Source organism: Trichosporon asahii, assembly GCF_000293215.1.
Source record: "Trichosporon asahii var. asahii CBS 2479 unplaced genomic scaffold scaffold00077, whole genome shotgun sequence".
In the NCBI taxonomy this organism is placed as follows: Eukaryota; Fungi; Basidiomycota; class Tremellomycetes; order Trichosporonales; family Trichosporonaceae; genus Trichosporon; species Trichosporon asahii.
The window spans coordinates 107,817-130,661 of record NW_014040848.1 but is presented as its reverse complement, the minus strand read 5'-3'; the positions used below and the strand labels follow the sequence as shown (position 1 = coordinate 130,661).

Genomic DNA, 22,845 nt, shown 5'->3' with positions numbered 1-22,845 from the left:
AACGTTGAGGCAGACGTGGTAGGGACTGATTGGGCCTGCGGAGACGACGACCGATGAAGATCGATGCCTGCAAGGAACTCTCCGATAAGCACCTCAAACAGGGGTTAGCAAACAGTTACAGCCATCCCGGATTACCTGACACTGACGTCTCGGCTTCCTTATCTTGCGATATTCACCGCGAGACGAGGCCGGTGAGACAAATGGATGCAGTTTCTGTTATCATGGTGCCTCCGGGACTCTAATCTCCGGCAAAGTTCGGCCACCATCGGCATCGCCGTGGGAGCCCCGTTTGCCAACCATTGGACGGAGTTGGCCGTGGTATCCATTCCTCAGGTCCTGCGCCCCTTGGGTCCCCCGCCCCCGGCCCCGCGGCACGGGCAGCTCCAGCCCACAATCAGAGATCTCGGACCTTGCATCTGCGACCTTTTTGCATCCACCTCGCGACCGACCGGCCACTTGCTGCCTTCCTTTCTCCTCATCAGCCACAACAATGGTCACAAAACCGACACCAGAAGAGCGGTCCAAATCACGCGTTCGACCTGCAGACGACTCTCTGCTCGGACCCAAGACATCGCGCCGGCGCGTGTCCCACATTTCAAGAGCGTGCAACTCGTGCCGCCTCAGGTTCGTGTCTTCCTCCACTTGATCCGTGACTTAAACATGGGAGATAGGTACTAACCACTGCGTACAGGAAAACAAAATGCGACGGAGGTCAACCATCGTGCGGTACGTGCAGTCGCTCTACCCTTGCGTCTGGTTCTAAGCTAACATGCAGCGATTTGCAAGGTGTATAAGGAAGACTGCGTTTACACCCCTGAACAGGACGGCAGACGGTCCACACCGAAAGCGTACGTCGCCTCACTCGAGTCGCGCGTTCGGTCACTCGAGAGCATCCTCAAGTCACACGGCATCAGTCCCACCGCGATCGACGAGGCCACGTCGGAGGACAAAGACAAGAAGGCTCTGAAACCCGTGAATCATGGGTCTGATCGGCTCAAGGTGAGAAAGCTTCGGGAGCAGTTGACTAACGCCAGATTGACGAAGAGACGGGGCAGCTCGTTGAGTGCGGTCACACCTCCGTGTTCAAGCATCCCGAATCCGCCCCAGCGCTGCCGTCAAACCTCGCGGGCGCGTCGATGCGACGAGTGGAGCGCGTTGCCAATCTGACACCGCGAAAGGAGGAGTCTTCCCTGCCTTCCCCCGAACTCGATCAAGCAACGCACGACGAGGTTCTACGCCTCTTCTTCGATTACTTCAACCCACAGTGCATGTGGGTGCACGAGAAGGAGTTCCGAACGGATCTGCGGACCGCCCCCGCCGTTGAGGGTACGGTCGTCCGGCCACGCCAGTCTGCGTACTACAGCCCGATGCTGCACAACATTGTTCTTGCGATTGGAGTGTCGCTCCTGCAGATCGACCCTCAAGTTCGCGAGCGGTTACGAACGGCATTCTCTAGACGTGCGAAGGACCTCTTCGAGGATGAGGTCGAATCGGCCATGCTCAGTACAGTGTCGGGGGTATTGCTTCTTGGAACATACCATGCCATCGTCGCGCGGCAGAACCTCGGCTTCGTGTATGCCGGGGTTGGATTCAGACTCGTTCAAGCTTGTGAGCCTGCTGGGAAGGGCACAACGACAGCTGACACGCAGTGGGACTGGGGACGAGCTGCTCGTACTGGGTCAACAACGGCACGATATCGGACGAGACAAGACAGTATCGTTACAAGATGTTCTACTCAGCGTACATCCTGGACAAGTAAGTCATTTGCAATGACATAATCCTGACCTGGCAGATGCTGGAGCACATACGTCGGAAGAAGCGCCAGTATCGTGCTGTGCAACCACGACATTCCTGTGCCAGCCCCGGACCCCGAGGAAGACGAGGTGCTGTGGCACCCGATCATGGAGACGAAGGTCACATACTCATTCGATCCGATCACTAAGGACCTCGTGGCCAACATGTCGGCTTTGCCCCGGCAACCCGTCAAGGGCTGGCGAAGCACGACGTGGGTATGGATGTGCAAGCTCTGCATCATCACAGAGCGCGTGCTGAGCACTGTGTACTCGACGAGCTTCGACACTCGCTCCAACAACATCAGACACATGGTATCAGAGTTTGAGTGAGTTATCCCAGACTTTCACGAAACTAACTCCTCTCAGTACATCTCTCGAGCAGTGGACGGAAACCCTTCCCGAAGCCCTGCGACTCCCAGCTGCAGACGACTCTGAGGCCATTGTCCCCTCCCACATCCTCAATCTGCATGCGTTCTACTACTTCACAATGATTTTGCTCCACCGACCGTGGTTCGCGCAGCTGCAGTCTGGTCAGCAGGACACGCTGACCGACAATTCGGTTGCCAAATGCGAGAAGGCCGCGTCCAGGATTGTCGACATCATCACCATCCATCGCCGGTGCCCAGGATTGCAGTACTCGACCGTGCAGCTCAGCCAAATCGTCTTCAGCGCTGGAACTGTGCACCTTCTCAGCGCGAGGAACGCGATCAAGCAGTCTCGGAAAGCAAAGTCCAGCATTGAGAACGTGCAGGCGTGCATCGGAGCTCTGAAGGAGATGGGCACGACGATGAAGTGCAGTGTCACGAGTGCAGCGAGTCTTCAGCGGTTGCTCTCGGAGACCACGAACCCCGGAGCATCCAAGCAGGCGAGCTCCAGCGCGGCGAAGAAGATCGCATCCGGCCAGCCGCCAGACGTCGAGAATCTACTGAAGGACCCCTCGATCCAGGAGCAGCTCAAAAAGCTGGGCTGGGCGCCGCCGCCGGTCCCCGACGCGAGAAAGCGGACGGAGATGGCGCACCATGGTTTCGTGCCGTTCCCCGTGCAGTCGACATCAACGGCTCCGGTTCAGACGCCTACGCCACCGGACAACAATCTGTGGGACATGCTGAACGCACAAATCTTCCACTCCATGCCTGCGCCGAACCCGGGCCGGCCAGCGGAAGAGACCTTATCGCCGCTCGAGGTCCTTGCACACGCGACGACGTCAGCGGCGACGCCAAGCGCGGCTGGATCGGGATTCGAGGGCACAACGGGCACAACCCCGATTGACACGAGCGCCCTCATGGACATCAACGCGATGTTCAGTGGGGCCGGCACAGGCGGTGCCGAGGCTAGCGGTAGCACGAGCGCCTGGTCGTCATGGCCGTGGGCCTACAACTCGAACCTGCCGAGGGAGTAGTGAACCTGCACTGCAATGGGCAAGAGCGTGCGCCAAACGTGACGCCGACTCCCTCCTCGTGCGATAAGCGGACGCGGCGATTTCGGAGCGATGCATGCCGCACACCCAGCCGTCGGACGAGGGACAGGTCTTGAGAGCTTATCGCCTGCCGCGATGTGCGTAGCTCCCTATTTCAGCCTGTCGCCCGAGCCCCGAAAGGTTGGGTTCATCGCAGAAGGATTCTGCATTTCTGCATTGCAGCAGCTCGGTCATAGACGATCTACTGCCAAGCGTGCCCTGGGTCCGAGCAACCCAGCAAACCAGCTACCAAAATCCAAGGTGCGACTAGCGCGCCAAGGGAGCAGATATAGCAGCAGCAGCGCGCCAAGTGCGTGTGTCGATGATGTAAGGTTGGGCACGTTAAGCTCCGGCGCGCGTGCGTTTGCACTTTCGGATGTATGTCAGCTAGCACCTTCCAATTCTTGGGTGGATACGCGGGGATGTGCAGGTACGAGAGGGAAGCAAAGGAAGAGAGGGCTTGCATCCGCGTGTGAGCGCGTCAGCGGAGCGAGCGGGTGTCGCTGAGGGACTCGCGGGCTCGAGAGGGCTCGAGATAATGTCGTCAGGGTCGATGTACCAAAAGTGCGGCTCTGTCAGCACCCGCCCGCCGCGCGCGCACCGCGCCTGCCGTGCGCAGTAAAGGATGCCGACCCACTCTCCCAGTGTGCGATGTGCGGGGAATGCCCCGCGATCGCGTCTTAACGTCTTGGCGTATCAACGTGGGCAGCGAGGACGCAGAGTGGCCCAACCGCACGGGCTCTGCTGCTCCGAAGCGTTTTCGCGACGAGAATGAGCAAGGTGAAACGACCATTCCTCTACTGGTGGGGTCGAGAGATCTAGTACCATTGCTGGGCGAGTGGGCGAGTGAAGACTGAAGAATGTATAGCGAGCGAAGTATGCCGTCCCGCCCAGGCCCCGGCATCCGCCGCAGCTCTGCGAGTTAAGCAGTGCAGATCACACGTTCAACAACCTAATGTCTTCGTGCCTCTCAGTTACCCGGATAAGTTTGCGTCAGCTCTCAACTCCCAATTCCGAGTCTGGCTCGTCAGACGAGGAAATGAAGATTAACAAGGTTGTATGCGGGGTGGGGTCAGGCATGCCCGGCATCGCACCGACATAGAGAGCGACGATGTGAGGGAAGCCAGTCTGACCCCCCAGAGGCCCGAGAGGCCGAGATCGAGAGCCGAGTCACCTCGAAGGTTGAGGAATGGCAAGCTCGTGCCGTGCGCTGGACGCCCGGCGCCAGACTGCGCCCTCCCAGCCATGCCAGCCATGCCTGCTGTCGATGCTGTCGACTGAGCGACCAAGACCCGCCGCTGATGACGAGCAAGAAGGAGCGGGCTGGACAGGCCCGCAATCTACTGGCGTACTGGCCTACTGGCCGACGGACTGGCGGTCGACTGCGCCTAGGGTCCTGCGTGCAGGGTGGGGCGAGTAGATTCCGACGTGGTGTCAAGACTCCAAATCCTCCAGGACCGCAGACTGCTTTGATTTTGCCGCTTATTGCCTGCCTCATGCTTGTGCAAATCCATCATTGACATGCCAAGACGAAGGCGACGAGGGCCAGCGCGCAGATCTGGTCTGGATCTTCTGTCTGGCTCGTGCATCAAGCCTCCATCCTCGAACCGGCGGCCACATACCTATGCATCTGTGGTGGTGCAGAGGAGAAGAGGTCGAAGAGATCCCGACGCGTTGCGCGCATGCGCGCGAGGTGTCAAGGCTAGGAACGTTCCAGGGCCAGCTCAGGAAAGGGCCAGGGATGGAAAGGGACGACTCTGCCCCTCTGTGACCTCTGTGAAGGCTGCTCGGATTTGTCTGATGCCAACCAAAAGCCAGTCCGTCCCAAGGCCCAAGGGCCCAGAGAGATGATCTGTGCACCAGGGAACAAGGAGCAAAGGGGAAGAGAGCCAAGAAATTTCTGGTACCATCGTGCAAATACACGGACGAGTGAGCCATATCATCTTGGGAGAAGACGAGGATAGAAACTGACCAACACCGGGTGTTCCCATTACAGAGCACAAGACAATACACAGCACACGCAGGCCACTAAGGCTGAGGAATAACGAAAGGACGGAGTGGACGGAAATAGAGGGCCCAAGAAAAAGTTGTCCAAGCGAAGAGCATAGAAATGCAATGCACATGTTGTATTCATGAGATGGCAAAGTTCAAACAATTTCTGAAGCGGTGGCGTCCTCCTTACCACACTGCACACTACTGTGCGACTGGGCACTGGCTGGGCAGAGAGACTGGCGGGCCTGGCGGGGCTGTCTTGAATGTGATCGACGATGGGTCAGGTCTGCGTTCAGGTTCTCCCTCGCCCAGCGTTGGCCCAGGTTCCCCCAGGCCCCTTCCTTCCCCTCAGGGTCTAGGGATGACACGACACGTTGCCGATTACTCTTTTGCACGATGCCGTCCTAATCGCTTAATTAGAGTTATCCCGGGAACTCGCTGGCTATTGTCGTTGTTCAAGAGAGAGAGTGCAGAGTGCAGAGTGCAGAGACGCGCTCTGCCTGCGTCCTTGGGCCTTTAGGCGCTCTGCTGCTCTGCCCTGACCCTGGCGTACGGCACACGGCTCACTCACTGGCACACCGCACACCGTCGTCCACCACCGTACCCGTAAAATCAACCACCCACCCATCCGATCCACCGTGCTCGACTTTCCACTCACACTCCTTGCATTCCACCTTCTGCTCACCCTTCCAAACCTCCTTTCTGCTCATCTCTCGCCGCCTCCTTCCCTCCTCCCAAAGGCTTTCGTTATCCGTCATCGACTGACACGACCGGCACACCGACAAAACCCTCGCCCCTCCCCGACTGTCCCTTCCTCCCCGACTTCCACCCCCAACCGATCTCTTCGCCTTCCCCGCCCTTCCCCTTCACCTCGTCTTGACCTTGACCACCACCACCACTTCATCTGTGCGCACAACCCGCACACCCAAAATCCACGAGCACCGAACTGGTCACCCGTCCTCCCAGCGTACTTGTACCACAAACCTTCCCCGCTAGCGCAAGGCCCACAGCACCAAGCGCACTTCTTCTTCACGACCTTACCACGTTCACCGCGCTCATCGCACTTTCGATCACATTTCTTGCTCACGATCAACACGAACATACACCCCCCTCGTCAACGCTTGCATACACACACACACGCCCCCGACACACACCCGACCCACCAACGCTCCGCCCCTCTACGCTTTATGATACTCGCCGCCTCGACCTGAACACAGTGTAGCGATGGCACGCTACGACGATGCTCCCCTCCCCTATTCGTCCAGTGGGCCCATGCCCACTCGCAACCCGACCCTCCGGCGAGGCAACACAAGAGGCGGAACGGTCAAGCGCAGTAAAACACTCACCAGACCCGAGAGACATGTCGCACCCGAACCTCTCATCAACCCGGGGACGTCGGCACAGACGACACCGGCAGAGGGCGGGAACTGGAACTGGTGGGTGCTGACGTCGTGGATCGCTACGTTCTACGCTCCGCCAGCACTTCTCCGGGCATGTGGTATCAAAGACAAGCAGACGCAGCAGGCCTGGCGAGAAAAGGTCACCCTCTGCACCATTGCCGTCATTATGGGTGCGATCGTCGGTTTTGCGACCATGGGTCTTCAGTCCGCTCTTTGTCCGGGAGGCGAGACGAACAAGGCGTACCAGCTACTTGGATCTCAGAACAGTAAGCTCTATCTTCTTCCTCATTCAAGCTGACAACAGGCACTCTGAGTATCCGAGGATATGCCTTTGACATTTCCGAGTCGGCGACGCCAGAACATGTCAACTTTTACCAGCTCGCGAACAATATGTCGGGCCAGGACATCACCATGCTCTTCCAGCGGAATAACGACGACTACCCCGAGTGCCAAGGCAAGAACGCAAAGTACGCCACCTCGCCTCTGTGTCCCACGAAGGACCCGTCCGGGACGTCCACGGACCCCATCTGCTCTCTTCCCCAGCTCAACAAGCAGACGGTCGAGACGCTCAAGCTCAAGAACTTGACCCTGTGGGAGGGATACTCGTGGGAGCAGGTCGCCAAGCTCGACGACTATCTCGTGCTTGACGGCTACGTCCTGAACATGGGCCCGTACCTCGCGGCGAACCCGAATTCGATCGAGAACGACCCCGTCGACCAGGTGATCCGACGAGCACTCGACAAGCAACGCAGCTCGGGCAAGGATGTCACGAACCAGTTCTACCACACGCAGGAGCTGCGCGACGCCATCCCCTGCATGAAGTCTCGATACCTCGCCGGCCACATTGACAAGATGACGCCAGGATGTTTCGTCGCCGCGCTCTTCCTGTACTGCTCGCTGGGTGTCATTCTCGGTGTCGTGCTCATTCGTTTCTTCATGGCCCTGATCTTCAACTGGTTTATCGCGCATCGCCTCGTCGAGAAGCAGGACGTCCACGGGCGCGCCATTGCACCTACCGTCATGCCCGAGGGTGCCAATGTGTCGGTCAACAACCAGAACGGTACTGCCCCGTGGGCGTCTGGGCAGAACGGACAGAAGTCTGCCCCTGCACCGATCATGGACATGGCACAGATCGGCCAGGACCTGTTCACCGTCTGCCTCATCACATGTTACTCGGAAGGCGAGGAAGGAATCCGTGGAACGCTCGATTCGATCGCCTCGACGACTTTCCCCGACCAGCGCAAACTGCTGTGGATCGTCTGCGACGGCATGATCACGGGTGCCGGCGAGAAGATGAGCACGCCCGACATCTGTGTTAGTATGCTCGATGCCGACCCTCGATTCGGAAACCCTCAACCGATGGGTTATATTGCTGTCGGATCTGGCGCCAAGAAGGAGAACCGTGCCATGGTCTACGCGGGACACTATCTTACCAAGAACGGTCACCGCACGCCCGCCGTCATCGTCGTCAAGTGTGGCATGCCGTCCGAGGCCAACGACGCCACCTGGAAACCGTGGCAAGCGTGACTCGCAGCTGATCCTCATGAACTTCTTCTCGCGCTGCACGTACAACGACCGCATGACGCCCCTCGACTACGATCTCTTCCGCAAGGTCCAGACGCTGATGGGCGTCACCCCCGACTTTTTCGAGCTCTGCCTCATGGTCGACGCCGACACCAAGGTGTACCCCGACTCGCTGACGCACCTCGTGCACTGCATGGCGAACGACAGCCGGGTCATGGGCGTGTGCGGCGAGACGCGTATCGCGAACAAGCGGCAGTCGTGGGTCACGGCGATTCAGGTGTTCGAGTACTACATTTCGCATCACCACATCAAGGCATTCGAATCGGTATTCGGAGGTGTGACGTGTTTGCCAGGCTGTTTCTCCATGTACCGCATCAAGGCGCGCAAGGACGACGACGACGACTGGGTCCCGATCCTGGTCAAGCCGGAAATCGTGCGCGAGTACAGCCAGTCGGACGTCGTGACGCTGCACCAGAAGAACCTGCTCCTCCTCGGTGAGGACCGTTTCCTGTCGACCATCATGCTGCGAACGTTCCCGCACCGCCGCAACGTCTTCCTCCCGCAAGCCCGTTGCCGCACCATCGCGCCCGACGAGTTCAAGGTCCTTCTGTCCCAGCGCCGTCGCTGGATCAACTCCACGATCCACAACCTCATGGAGCTGGTCCTCGTGCGCGACCTCTGCGGCACGTTCTGCTTCTCGATGCAGTTTGTCGTGTTCATGGACCTGGTCGGAACGATCGTCCTGCCCATCGCCATTTGTCTCACGGGCGCGCTCATCATCAACTCGATCATCAAGCCGCCGACCGACTTTGTCGAGGCGATCCCGCTCATGCTGCTCGCGTGCATTCTCGGTCTCCCGGCCGTGCTCATCACGCTGACGACGCGCAAGATGATCTACGTGGCCTGGATGCTGGTCTATCTCTGCGCGCTGCCCGTGTGGAACTTTGTGCTCCCCGTGTACTCGTTCTGGCACTTTGACGACTTCTCCTGGGGAGAGACGCGAAAGGTCGAGGGCGAGGTCGTCGACAAGGCTGGCCACGGCGGTGACAAGGCGATCTTTGACGGCACCACGATCCCGCTACGACGATGGGAGGATTGGGAGCGCAGCCGCCTGCGCAAGCTTCGCCGCGAGGAGAAGCGCAGAAAGCAGATGGAGCGCGCGCACGGCCAGGGCTTCTACAACGACGACCCGGACGCGCTCACCATCCCGCGCAACGTCTCTCGGGCCGCGCTTTCCGACGACTCGGGCTCAATCATGTCATCCGAGGAAGACGTCTGGGGCGCCGAGATTGGCGGATACAACGAGAACCACCCCGCCTACCCCCCGCCGCCGATGGCGCTTGCGCCGAACGCCGTCGCCGCTCGCCCCGGCACGCAAGTGTTGGGCATGGACGAGATGGCGGCCCTGCTGGACCAAGGCTTCGACGAGCCGCCAGCGGCCGCATGGCGTCCAGAGCGCAACGAGTCGAGCCCGTTACACCGCCATCCGGCCCAGCCGACCGACTACACGCGCACGCCGAAGGCTTCACCGCCAAACGAGTACAGCCCGCTGTCGCCGCGCAGCTCGGGCGGTGGCTCGCCGATGCCTTCTGCGTCGGCAAGCATGGGCGTGCAGTTGCAGGACCACGGAGCGACTTCTACCAGTGTCGAAAGTGGGCAACACCAGGGGCAGCACGCACGGCAGCGATCGAAGACGTACGGTCCCCTGGGGCCGCTGGATGATTATGGTGGGCGATAAGCCGAGCGAGCGCAGCGAGCGCGTCGAGTCTCAGACAGCGACGCAAACACCTAGACAAACCTACAATGTTAGACAAACCGAAACCCCGCAAGTTTACTTCTTTAACTTGGAACAAACCCAGATTTCCTCTCTCTCTCTCTCTCTCAAAGGCATTCATTTTCTTCACTACTTCCATTCCACTTCAACCCCATACCCACCCCAACCCAACCCAATCATGCATTTGTAATAGACACGACTACGGTAGTGCATGTATGTGTACTGTGGCAGAACTGGGCACGAACACGAGCGCAGCGAGGGCGGGGGCGTGGGAGGGTGACTAAGGCAGCGTTGTGAGATGCTCGATCAGACGATTAGTTGAACGCGGGGTAGGTTGTGAGATAACACGTGTCAGCAAGAAGATATCGGGCAGTATCAATGTCAGCCTGGAGCAAGTTTAAGGCTAAGTAGTCCACCGGGCAAAGATTCAACCATGGAAACTCTGCATTCCGGCAGGTTTCCGCCTCCCCCTCATAGTCCTCATAGTCCAGCAAGTGCAGTGGCTGCGGGTGGTTCAGTTCGCAGACACGCAGAGCGGATACAGCGCGCTCTGCCCATCCTCACTCCCCCTTGCTGCTTGCGGCAGGCTGGGCTCATGCCCTTCGCCCATCGCCCATGGCCCATGGTCCATGGACCGGCGGTCCTGCGCGTTGACATGCCCACATCTGACCCGGGACTTCAGACAGTGCGGGCATGCGCGGCGCGTGTGTGCGTTTTCTTGGCGAATTCTAGGGTCGGGTGAACAAGCTCCCCGCTGCACACCCGGGCTTCATGGCTCGGGGCTCGTGGCTCGTCTCGGAGGGCTCGGAACGTGGTTGATCCGGAACAGCGCACAGAGCTTCACCGTCATTACAACAATAAGGTCCCCCGGCTCAGAGTTTGGGCTACTGGGCCTTCGATGCGGGCAGCATGTCAGCGGCCCCAAAGACCCAGAGGACATTGGCCCAAAGACGTCTGTCCCCAGGGCCCCCAAGTTCGGTTCGGCATCTTGCCCCAGACGCGCCAGGCGCCGCCCCGGAACTTAGGGGCCGAGAGGTGACCGGATCCGACATGAATTGCCTCATACCCGTCGACGCGCTACACGTCTTTCGCACATTGCACAAGAGCTCGAGAGAGGGCTTCGTTTCGCGCTTTCGCGGTTGACACGACTCTGCTTTCCAGCTGCACAGCCCTCGGACGCCACGCTCCATCCGACATACAACGCTCAAACCACGGTCGATCGGCTTGCGGCTCGAGCCTCCCTCCCCCTGTCCCCTACCCCCTCTCAACTCCAGCACGGACAATTGTTCCTCCACCCTTCACCCCCACACACAGACACTAGTACAGTCACCTCGACTCATCTCTCTTCCTCTCCCTCTGTCACCCAACTACTCACACTGTTCGCGACGGCATATAAACTCTTGTCTCGCTCGATCATCGCCAGACAACAACATCGGCTCATCATGACAACGGACAACGGGCTCACCCAGAGCGCGGACGTCAAGCTCCCCGGCCTCGGCTTGCCCATCGATGCGCACGTCAAGAAGTTTGACCCGACCTATGAGGAGAATGAGCGGTAAGTAGTCCTTTCCTACCTCCCAGCTCACCTGAACGAACACGATAGCTGACATCCAGCGGGTACCGCGTCGCGACGTATCCGGCGCAAACCAAGGCCGCGGCCGGACACACCTTTGCCTTCTTCCCCTCGGCGATCGAGGAGGAGTCCTGGCGCGCGGGCACCGTCACCACGCGCGAGCGTGCCATGTGGGCGTTCATGGAGGCAATCAGCGACAAGCCCGAGTGGACGCGCAAGGTGTTTGACGACACTATCGTGGGCAAGTGGTACCGCGAGCTGAGGGAGCGGATGGGGTCTGAGCCGACCGAGGGCGAGTTCTGGAACAAGGCCGAGTGGGAGGAGGCCGAGTGCGATGACGACGACAAGGCAATCGACTGGCGCAAGGACCGCGACTCCTTCCCCTCTGAGCAAGTCAAGGCCCTGCCCTTCCCCTGGAACCGGGGGTTCAGCGATGCCATGTTTGCGTGGTGCGTGCGCGAGCTGCGCGACAAGGCGCGCATCGAGGAGAAGACGGGCATCGTCTCGGCGCTCGAGAGCAGCGCCGCCGTCCTCAAGAGCGACAGCGCCATCCCCGCCGACCTGAAGGACAGGCTGCGCACGCAGGCCGCCCGTCTCGAGGATGTGCCCGACAAGGACAAGGACTGGCACCCGGGCAGCAACGAGCAGGTGCTCGACCTCGTGCACCCCTCCCTCTTCCCGCTCGTGTATGGGCGTTCGCGCGGCTTCACGGACCGCGTGATCGCCTCGCCCGAGGCGGCGCTCGAGCTCATCGGCGCCGGCGAGGTCATGGGCCACACCTACGTCCCCTGGACGCGCGAGCGGTACAAGGAGGCGCTGATGGAGTACCGCAGCTGGCATCCGACGACGGACGAGGAGTGGACGCGGTTCAACGGCGCGCTCGACCGCATCGTGAACGGCGACACCAAGATCCCCGGCGCAGGCGACCGGACGCACCTGTCGCAGCGGTTCCAGTGGCTTCCCGCCGAGGTGGACGTGGCGTACTCTGAAGACGGCGAGGTGCAGTGCACGTTTGCAAGCTACATCAACAACCTGCACCCGGTCGAGTACAAGGAGCTGTACGACGTGTGCGGGGGCGTGCTTGCGCGTGTGCTGCCCATGTTTGACGCGGTGTATGAGCGCGTCATGTCCTGGGACTGGGGGGAGGCTCCGCGCAAGCGGATCGAGGCGCTGGACACGAAGCGCCAGTGCACGACGCCAGACGCGTGCGGCGACTACTGCGACAGCGACAACATGCCGCGCGACGAGGAGGACGACAGCGAGGACGACGACGTCTGGGAGCAGCAGGAGGCGTGGTACGAGCGCACGCACGCCGTGCAGCAGCCCAACCCCCCCGTGGCCACCTACACCTACCCGGGCATCGAGTCGTTCAAGTCCCGCGACCTCTTCGGCGGCGCGAAGCGGCTCCAAGTAATCGTGAAGATGGCCAACATCCACCTCACGCCCGACAAGCCCGCCTACGAAGGCGGCAGCTGGCACCTGGAGGGTCTGCACAATGAGCGTATCTGCGCGACGGCGCTGTACTACTACGACGTCTCGAACATTAGCGAGAGCAAGCTCGCGCTCCGCACGAACGGCAACGGGGAGGGCCCCGAGGGCCTCAGTGTCGAGTTCCGGTACGACCAGAACGACCACGCCGGCCCGGCGCAGTACTTTGACATCGAGACGGACTGGGACGCAAGCCCGATCCAGGACCACGGCGCAGTGGTGGCGCGCGAGGACCGCGTGCTCGTGTTCCCGAACACGTATCAGCACCGCGTCGAGCCGTTCGAGCTGCTCGACAAGTCCAGGCCGGGGCACAGGAAGATTCTGGCCTTCTTCCTCGTCGATCCCGCCACGCCCGTCGTTGGTACCGCCAACGTACCGCCGCAGCAGGCTCACTGGGGCCACGCGGGACGGAATGTGCTCGAGCACCGCCTCCCCGAGGAACTCGTCAGGCAGGTAATGACCGACGTCGACTGCCCGTATGACCTCGATACGGCTAAGAAGATCCGCCTCGAGTTCATGGACGAGCGCAGTGCAAAGGTCGACGAGGAGAATAAGGAGCTCAGCCGGAATGGCGGGTGGAGTTTCTGCGAGCACTAGGTGCCGCGAGCGCGAGCGAGCGTTCCTATGGGGACGTAAGAGGTCGTTGCATATCGTAAATCTAGTCGTTATACCGTTTCTTTCTACATGTCACTATGGATCTGGGTCTTATGCGTAGTCCTCGGCGTCGGACCAGTCAAACGAGCTCTGGTCGCCGCGCGGCGCCCCGGGCTCCGATTCCCACTCGGTATCTGGCCCGCTGTCCGAGGCCCACGCAAAGTCATCGTCGGCCAGCTGGCCCTCCTGCGCAGCGAGGGTGGCGTGGTTGCTCGCCGCGGCGACATGCTCGACCAGCGCGGCCGTGTGCTTCCCCACCCCGGCGAGCATGAGGCGGTACTGCTTCGCCGCTTCCTTGTACCGCGCCCCAATGGCGGCCATGACCTTGTATCGCCTGTACTTACCCTCAAAGTGCTCGGCGCGCGAGGCGGTGTGGCGCAAGCTCCTGACCTCGGTGCGGAGCGCCTTGACCTCGGCGCAGAGGGCGCGCACGACCGAGTCCTACTCGGTCACGACGGCTATGGGGTGGTTGGCGCACTTCAACGTCTTGTTCGAGAGCTCGCACGGCGCGTCGTCGTGCAGGACGGCGGCCAGGTCCTTGTGCGCCGCCTCGCGGTCGATCACGAGCGAGTCGAGCGAGTCGAGCAGGTTGCTGCTCCGGTAGTTGCGCGTGAGCCAGATGGCGAGCACGGCCGCGTCGATGCCGCCCATGTCGGGCCACTGGATTGTGCGGATCGGCTTGCTCGCCATCCCCGGCACGATGGGGGCGTACGCGACTGCGTCGACGGCCGACTCGCGCCCATGGCCCCCGCACAGGATGAAGATGCCGCTGTTGCTGTCGATGAGAGAGACGATCCGGCGTCCCGCGTCAGAGGGACTAATGACGGACACGACGGTGCCGTTGCGGTGCGCTGCGGTGGGGTTCTTGACGAGCTGGGTCATGCGGTGCGACGTCACTTTGGCTCGAGCCAGGATGCGGTGCACGTCCTTCTCGCTGTAGTCGAAGGGGGTCTGGGGTTAGCTATGCCATCGATCGCCCAGCTGAGGACTGAGGGCTGGGTGGCGACTCACCTTGGGCTTGACGGGGAGGGAAGGTACGACAGTCATGTTGGAGAGTGTGAGGGGTGTAGAGATCGTCGACTCAGAAGGAATGTGGGTAGTAGACAAGGAGTGAGAGCAGGGAGAGCAGGAGCGTGAAGGGGGAGAAGGAGGAGTCAGAGGAAGAGAGGAAGGAAGATGAGATGAGAGTGTCAACAGCGACCAGTGAGTAAGGAGTGACACCCAGCACCTGCGCGTCTGCGGCGACAGCGCGAAAGGGGTAAGTGGCTGATCGCGACCGCTACTGTCTTCCTCGCCCCCAGCTAGTCCGGTTCTTAACGCCTCACCTGCGCGCCGGACCGTGCCCCTTCGTAGCAGACGTCGCGAGGACCATGTTGGCTTCTCCCTGGCGCTCATCACAGCCTTCGTCTCACTCCAAGAACTGCACATCCGAGCAACATCTCGATCGCCCACTCCGCCTTGCACTCGCCGTGTCTTCCTTCCTCCCCGTATCCTCTTCTCCATGTCGACTCGCCGTTTGAACCTTTTTTTCTTCGGCTTCCTCTTTGCCAGCAAGACGCTGTTCTCTGAGGGAGGTGCTTGCTCTGGGTGCCAACGTCGAGTGGAAGCATATGTGAGTGTGACCTGTCCTCCACAATGGCTTGCGCCCCGGCGATCGCGATCGCTTTGCCGCAGTTTCCAGCACAGTGTGGCGTATGAAGCCCCTGTGCAGCTCGCAGAACTGTTTTCTCTCACTGCCCCGTAACGTTCTTGAAATGCACAATATCTCTGAGCTCCACGAATAAAGGGCAGCCAGCTTCCTCGATCACGGGCTGAGACGCCAAGCGCCTTTCCGCCACCCGACTGCAGCACAGTTGTCCCCTCGCAACCTCGCCACCCTCCCTCCTCACCACCTTCACCCTTTTTTCTCTGACATCCTTCGTTTTCTAACTGCGCAAACTCCTCAAGCTGTTCATCCTTGCATAGAAGCGTCTCCAACGCGCGGATGCGGAACTGGAACGCAACTACAGCCCGCGCGCCGATCGCCAGGCATGAACACACCACGGTGACTCCGTGGCGTAATTGGTAGCGCTTCAGATTCCAATGACTGGGATATCTTACGATTCCTGAAGGTTGTCCGTTCGAGTCGGGCCGGGGTCGGAGCCTCTCGATAGAGAGATTCCTCTTTTTCGTCTTTGGCGGGCCGTTTGCACGATGGTGAAGGTCGGTTTCCCCGTGGGTTCAGGGTGAGGACCTGGGGATGGTGTCTGTTGATTCGCTGCCGCCTGGAACCGTTCTCACGGTATGTTGCGCACTGGGGAGAGTGCCGCCGGATCTCTCGTGAGTCCAATTCAGGCTGTTCCTCCCGTATCTGCGAGGCTTGTGCACATGGGCATCGGAAAGTCGCGCTCGGAGCAGGCTAAGCTTTGATCACGTTGGTCTGTTCTATTAATGCCAGATAGCATGGCCAACCACACTATCTGCGCGGTTATCATGTGCCAGCCTGAGCCATATCGCGCGAGTTGATAGGGTGCTCGGTGTCCTCAAACGCAAGCTTCGCAGATCTCATGGACTGCAGGGTCACCCGCGTCGGAGAGTCCACACGACAGGCTATCTCACGGTGAGCCACCGCAGCGTCCAGCTCGGGCATTGGTCACTGGCACAGGTGGGCAAGGTCGATGATGTACGTGGCTGTGGTATCTGTCCCCGGCAATCCTCTCGGGCTTCTGCTGGTATCCAGGGTAAGGACTCACCAGGGGACCCCGCAGAGCGCAGGTTATCTTGCACACGACGCGGCGCGTGGGCAGAGACCGGGCTGAAGGTAAGCTTCAGGGTCGCGTTCGCCCACCAATCGTGGCCGCGGCAGCGTTTCGTATCGTATCAAGGGTTTGGGGTATGAGCGAAGAGAGCTGAGAGAGCCCTCGGAAGCGAGCGATCCAGACTCGATTCATGACATCGTCGAGGAGGCTGTGGATTGCGGTTGTCAACGGCTTCCGGACCTTGGCGATGTCTTGTCTCCCAGACCCCGTGATCTGGTCCACGTCTTGAGTCGAAGCCGGCATCTCGGGACCTTGGTTTACTTCTTTCATCTTTTCCTTCTACACACACACTAGTCCACAACAAACAAACAACCGCGCGCACTCATCCCCGCTTGATCGCCTGACTCAACAGCAACGCGGCAACGATGGAGGAGACAACCCTCAAGGAGAAGAGAGACGTCGTGCAGGTCGAGTCTGTCGACGCTGAGGCGCACTCCCTCGAGGAGATGGGCTACAAGCAGGAGCTCAATCGCAACCTGGGCATGGTTGCGATCCTCGGTCTGAGTTTCGCGATCATGGTGCGCTAGCATTGTCTTGGCATTGCCGCTAACATCAGGCTGTGCCGTTTGGTACATCGACTGCGTTTCCTATCGCGCTCACCAACGGAGGTCCCGTGACCATCCTCTACGGCGTGAGTGATGCATCCTACGATCTCTTAGCTGACATTGCCAGTGGATCTTCGTCTCGTGCATGTCGCTATGCATTGCGTCAAGTTTGGGTGAAATGTAAGCTGAGGGAGTCCGATCCAAGCTAACTTCGGCAGCTGCTCGGTGTTCCCAACGTCCGGAGGAGTATACTATTGGTCTGCAATGCTGTCAACGCCGAAGTACAGCGCGATGGCGTCGTATTTGACGGGCTGGCTCGGTCTCGTCGGCAACTGGACGGTGACGGCGTCGATCGTGTTCGGCGGCTCGCAGCTTCTTCTCGCGGCCGGCACGCTATACCACCCCGACTACGTTCCGACGGCATGGCAGACCTGCCTCGTGTACTGGGTCTCGCTGATCTTCGTCCTCCTCATCAACCTGTTCTTCAACCGGTGAGTAAGCGTGGTGCTCGGTGCCCCGTGGCGGCCTTCTCCACTGGACTACCCACTGCCCGCCCCGACCCCCGCAGCACGGGCGAGCTAGGTGGCCCAGGTGGGACGGGACTCCGCTCGGTGGCGCCGTCGTCTGACGTTGATAGGCCCCCCGCTGACCCCAGCCACCTCGAGTTCCTGAACACGCTCTGCCTGTACTGGACTGGCGCCGGCGTGATTGCCATCGTCGTCAGTCTCCTGGTCAAGGCTCCCTCGCGCAACTCGGGTGCCTACGCGTTCGGCCACTTTGATGCCTCCGCGTCCGGCTGGCCCGTGGGCTGGTCCTTCTTCATCGGCCTGCTGCAGGCCGCCTACACGCAGACCGGCTACGGCATGGTCGCAGCGCTGTGTGAGGAGGTGCACAACCCGCGCCACGAGGTGCCGCGCGCGATGGTGCTGTCGGTCGTCGCGGCCGCAATCACGGGCATCGTGTACCTGCTCCCCATCCTCTTCGTGCTCCGGGACACGGACGAGCTGCTCGAGATCGCTGGCGCGGGTCTCCAGCCCATGCCGACACTCTACAAGAAGGTGATGGGTACGCCCGGCGGCGCCCTCGGTCTTCTCTTCATCATCCTCGGAATCTGGTTCTTCGCCAGCGTCGGCAGCATGACCGCCGCCCTGAGATGTACGTGGGCATTCTCCCGCGACGGCGGTATCCCGGGGAGCAAGTGGTGGAGGCGTGTGAACCGCCGCTTCGACGTGCCCCTCAACGCGCTCATTCTGTCCACGATCGTGTGCGCTCTCCTCGGCCTGATCTACCTCGGCTCCACCGCCGCCTTCTCTGCATTCACGAACACGGCGACCATCTGTCTCGGGTGCTCGTACGCGTTCCCCGTGCTCTGCTCCCTTCTCCGCGGCCGCAAGCTCGTGCGCAACGCGCCCTTCTCGCTCGGCAGGTTCGGGTACGCGATCAACTCGGTGTGCTGCGTCTGGATCACGTTCAGCATTGTCCTTTTCTGCTTCCCGACCGCCATCCCCGTCACGCCCGAGAGCATGAACTACGCGTCTGTCGTGTTCGCGGGCTTCTCGACGATCGCCGCAATCTGGTACCTTGTCAACGCGAGGAAGTACTACAAGGGCCCCGTCGTGCTCCAGGCTCGTAGGGAGAGCGTGGCGGCCGGGGAGATTGTTCAGCAGATCTCGAGGCAGAGCAGTGATGAGAAGGCGTGAACGGCTCCGAGCTCACACTGAGAGCTCTCGAACGGAGAAGCGATGGAGAGGAGTGGCGGTTGTAGTCTATAATACTCAGTAGCGGACCTCTGTCCAAGCAGTTGTCATGAACGTCTTTTGCTCCATCTGGGTTTTTGGTGATCATCTTCGCCCTATGAAGTTGGTAGTTGAGGTGCTGAACGGGGACTGGTCATATGGTCGATGCAATGTCAATGACAGTCTCGGAGGCAATCTCTGTGGCAATCTTGACAGGAATCTTGGTGGTAACATGCCTTCGCCAGATCGAGTCCTTCACATCCCCAGTTGCACATCCAGAGACCAAAGCAGCTGCTCTCTGTATGAGAATCAGAGTGACATCAGGATCATGCCCCAGAATTGCATGCAGGAAGCAGTTGGAACAGGTTTCGCCACCGATAAGAACATTTGTCGGCACCAGTGTCGGCACCAGAATTTTCGGCACCAGTTTCGGAACCAGATCAAGTCACTTACATCACCAGTTGCACACCCAGAAACCAAACTAGCTGCTGTCTGCATCACAATCAGCTTGATATCAGGATCGTGCGCCAGAATTGCTGGGTCAAGGGCACGACCTGGGTCGCGGGTACGACCTGGATTGCGGGCACGACCTGGGTTGCGGGCACGAGCTGGGTTGCGGGCACGACCTGGGTCGCGGGCACGACCTGACCAGATCTTAGGATCTGGGTCATGGGCAAGGACATGACCTCCGGGTGGAAACACGAACTGGGTCGAGGGCACGACCGGGGTTGAGGGCACGACCAGGGTTGAGGGCACAACCTGGGTCGAGGGCACGACCTGGGTCAAGGGGACGACCTGGGCTGAGGGGACGACCTGGGCCGAGGGCACGACCTGGGTCACTGTCGGCACCAGTTTCGGCACCAGAATATTCGGCACCAGTTTCGGCACCAGATTGAGTCACTCACAACCCCAGTTGCACACCCAGAAACCAAACTAGCTGCTGTCTGCATCACAATCAGCTTGATATCAGGATCGTGCGCCAGAATTGCTGGGTCAAGGGCACGACCTGGGTCGCGGGTACGACCTGGATTGCGGGCACGACCTGGGTTGCGGGCACGAGCTGGGTTGCGGGCACGACCTGGGTCGCGGGCACGACCTGACCAGATCTTAGGATCTGGGTCATGGGCAAGGACATGACCTCCGGGTGGAAACACGAACTGGGTCGAGGGCACGACCGGGGTTGAGGGCACGACCAGGGTTGAGGGCACAACCTGGGTCGAGGGCACGACCTGGGTCAAGGGGACGACCTGGGCTGAGGGGACGACCTGGGCCGAGGGCACGACCTGGGTCACTGTCGGCACCAGTTTCGGCACCAGAATATTCGGCACCAGTTTCGGCACCAGATTGAGTCACTCACAACCCCAGTTGCACACCCAGAAACCAAACTAGCTGCTGTCTGCATCACAATCAGCTTGATATCAGGATCGTGCGCCAGAATTGCTGGGTCAAGGGCACGACCTGGGTCGCGGGTACGACCTGGATTGCGGGCACGACCTGGGTTGCGGGCACGAGCTGGGTTGCGGGCACGACCTGGGTCGCGGGCACGACCTGACCAGATCTTAGGATCTGGGTCATGGGCAAGGACATGACCTCCGGGTGGAAACACGAACTGGGTCGAGGGCACGACCGGGGTTGAGGGCACGACCAGGGTTGAGGGCACAACCTGGGTCGAGGGCACGACCTGGGTCAAGGGGACGACCTGGGCTGAGGGGACGACCTGGGCCGAGGGCACGACCTGGGTCACTGTCGGCACCAGTTTCGGCACCAGAATATTCGGCACCAGTTTCGGCACCAGATTGAGTCACTCACAACCCCAGTTGCACACCCAGAAACCAAACTAGCTGCTGTCTGCATCACAATCAGCTTGATATCAGGATCGTGCGCCAGAATTGCTGGGTCAAGGGCACGACCTGGGTCGCGGGTACGACCTGGATTGCGGGCACGACCTGGGTTGCGGGCACGAGCTGGGTTGCGGGCACGACCTGGGTCGCGGGCACGACCTGACCAGATCTTAGGATCTGGGTCATGGGCAAGGACATGACCTCCGGGTGGAAACACGAACTGGGTCGAGGGCACGACCGGGGTTGAGGGCACGACCAGGGTTGAGGGCACAACCTGGGTCGAGGGCACGACCTGGGTCAAGGGGACGACCTGGGCTGAGGGGACGACCTGGGCCGAGGGCACGACCTGGGTCACTGTCGGCACCAGTTTCGGCACCAGAATATTCGGCACCAGTTTCGGCACCAGATTGAGTCACTCACAACCCCAGTTGCACACCCAGAAACCAAACTAGCTGCTGTCTGCATCACAATCAGCTTGATATCAGGATCGTGCGCCAGAATTGCTGGGTCAAGGGCACGACCTGGGTCGCGGGTACGACCTGGATTGCGGGCACGACCTGGGTTGCGGGCACGAGCTGGGTTGCGGGCACGACCTGGGTCGCGGGCACGACCTGACCAGATCTTAGGATCTGGGTCATGGGCAAGGACATGACCTCCGGGTGGAAACACGAACTGGGTCGAGGGCACGACCGGGGTTGAGGGCACGACCAGGGTTGAGGGCACAACCTGGGTCGAGGGCACGACCTGGGTCAAGGGGACGACCTGGGCTGAGGGGACGACCTGGGCCGAGGGCACGACCTGGGTCACTGTCGGCACCAGTTTCGGCACCAGAATATTCGGCACCAGTTTCGGCACCAGATTGAGTCACTCACAACCCCAGTTGCACACCCAGAAACCAAACTAGCTGCTGTCTGCATCACAATCAGCTTGATATCAGGATCGTGCGCCAGAATTGCTGGGTCAAGGGCACGACCTGGGTCGCGGGTACGACCTGGATTGCGGGCACGACCTGGGTTGCGGGCACGAGCTGGGTTGCGGGCACGACCTGGGTCGCGGGCACGACCTGACCAGATCTTAGGATCTGGGTCATGGGCAAGGACATGACCTCCGGGTGGAAACACGAACTGGGTCGAGGGCACGACCGGGGTTGAGGGCACGACCAGGGTTGAGGGCACAACCTGGGTCGAGGGCACGACCTGGGTCAAGGGGACGACCTGGGCTGAGGGGACGACCTGGGCCGAGGGCACGACCTGGGTCACTGTCGGCACCAGTTTCGGCACCAGAATATTCGGCACCAGTTTCGGCACCAGATTGAGTCACTCACAACCCCAGTTGCACACCCAGAAACCAAACTAGCTGCTGTCTGCATCACAATCAGCTTGATATCAGGATCGTGCGCCAGAATTGCTGGGTCAAGGGCACGACCTGGGTCGCGGGTACGACCTGGATTGCGGGCACGACCTGGGTTGCGGGCACGAGCTGGGTTGCGGGCACGACCTGGGTCGCGGGCACGACCTGACCAGATCTTAGGATCTGGGTCATGGGCAAGGACATGACCTCCGGGTGGAAACACGAACTGGGTCGAGGGCACGACCGGGGTTGAGGGCACGACCAGGGTTGAGGGCACAACCTGGGTCGAGGGCACGACCTGGGTCAAGGGGACGACCTGGGCTGAGGGGACGACCTGGGCCGAGGGCACGACCTGGGTCACTGTCGGCACCAGTTTCGGCACCAGAATATTCGGCACCAGTTTCGGCACCAGATTGAGTCACTCACAACCCCAGTTGCACACCCAGAAACCAAACTAGCTGCTGTCTGCATCACAATCAGCTTGATATCAGGATCGTGCGCCAGAATTGCTGGGTCAAGGGCACGACCTGGGTCGCGGGTACGACCTGGATTGCGGGCACGACCTGGGTTGCGGGCACGAGCTGGGTTGCGGGCACGACCTGGGTCGCGGGCACGACCTGACCAGATCTTAGGATCTGGGTCATGGGCAAGGACATGACCTCCGGGTGGAAACACGAACTGGGTCGAGGGCACGACCGGGGTTGAGGGCACGACCAGGGTTGAGGGCACAACCTGGGTCGAGGGCACGACCTGGGTCAAGGGGACGACCTGGGCTGAGGCAGAGGGAAACTAGAAACCTCTCAGCCCTACCAAGCCCCGTCACTGGGAGGACATCACGGGCAAAACGAACCCGAAACCGATACACGAGCTCCGGAAGATACCCCAGTGGACGATGACTCCGCCATATACGCGACCGTTTCT

The 22,845-nt window shown here is 60.6% G+C and overlaps 6 protein-coding genes and 1 non-coding gene across 7 annotated transcripts; 6 read left to right on the top strand and 1 right to left on the bottom strand.

The window, feature by feature from the left end:
* Nucleotides 1-490: 490 nt before the first annotated feature.
* Nucleotides 491-3,192, top strand: A1Q1_06610 (uncharacterized protein; the record flags this gene model as incomplete). The annotated part of the gene is made up of 6 exons (XM_014320760.1): nt 491-624; nt 692-726; nt 776-972; nt 1,035-1,755; nt 1,861-2,119; nt 2,160-3,192. The coding sequence occupies 6 exons, from the start codon at nt 491-493 to the stop codon at nt 3,190-3,192; spliced, it is 2,379 nt and encodes a 792-aa protein (XP_014176235.1).
* Nucleotides 3,193-6,465: 3,273 nt separating this feature from the next.
* Nucleotides 6,466-8,168, top strand: A1Q1_06609 (chitin synthase 1, CHS1; the record flags this gene model as incomplete). The annotated part of the gene is made up of 2 exons (XM_014320759.1): nt 6,466-6,907; nt 6,964-8,168. The coding sequence occupies 2 exons, from the start codon at nt 6,466-6,468 to the stop codon at nt 8,166-8,168; spliced, it is 1,647 nt and encodes a 548-aa protein (XP_014176234.1).
* Nucleotides 8,169-8,220: 52 nt separating this feature from the next.
* On the top strand, nt 8,221-9,903 carry A1Q1_06608 (chitin synthase 1; the record flags this gene model as incomplete). Its single annotated transcript, XM_014320758.1, has 1 exon — nt 8,221-9,903. One exon carries the CDS (start codon nt 8,221-8,223, stop codon nt 9,901-9,903), a length of 1,683 nt encoding a protein of 560 aa, XP_014176233.1.
* Nucleotides 9,904-11,381: 1,478 nt separating this feature from the next.
* Nucleotides 11,382-15,398, top strand: A1Q1_06607 (uncharacterized protein; the record flags this gene model as incomplete). The annotated part of the gene is made up of 5 exons (XM_014320757.1): nt 11,382-11,494; nt 11,554-13,580; nt 13,716-14,688; nt 15,008-15,266; nt 15,336-15,398. 5 exons carry the CDS (start codon nt 11,382-11,384, stop codon nt 15,396-15,398), a joined length of 3,435 nt encoding a protein of 1,144 aa, XP_014176232.1.
* Nucleotides 15,399-15,700: 302 nt separating this feature from the next.
* Nucleotides 15,701-15,793, top strand: A1Q1_t340. Its single transcript has one exon. It is a non-coding gene; the product is annotated as a tRNA-Trp (tRNA).
* Nucleotides 15,794-16,817: 1,024 nt separating this feature from the next.
* On the top strand, nt 16,818-18,697 carry A1Q1_06606 (uncharacterized protein; the record flags this gene model as incomplete). The annotated part of the gene is made up of 2 exons (XM_014320756.1): nt 16,818-16,970; nt 17,216-18,697. 2 exons carry the CDS (start codon nt 16,818-16,820, stop codon nt 18,695-18,697), a joined length of 1,635 nt encoding a protein of 544 aa, XP_014176231.1.
* A 190-nt stretch (nt 18,698-18,887) lies between these two features.
* Nucleotides 18,888-22,829, bottom strand: A1Q1_06605 (uncharacterized protein; the record flags this gene model as incomplete). The annotated part of the gene is made up of 11 exons (XM_014320755.1): nt 18,888-19,031; nt 19,187-19,564; nt 19,639-20,016; nt 20,091-20,468; nt 20,543-20,920; nt 20,995-21,372; nt 21,447-21,824; nt 21,899-22,276; nt 22,351-22,551; nt 22,604-22,713; nt 22,775-22,829. 11 exons carry the CDS (start codon nt 22,827-22,829, stop codon nt 18,888-18,890), a joined length of 3,156 nt encoding a protein of 1,051 aa, XP_014176230.1.
* Between the last annotated feature and the right edge of the window lie 16 nt (nt 22,830-22,845).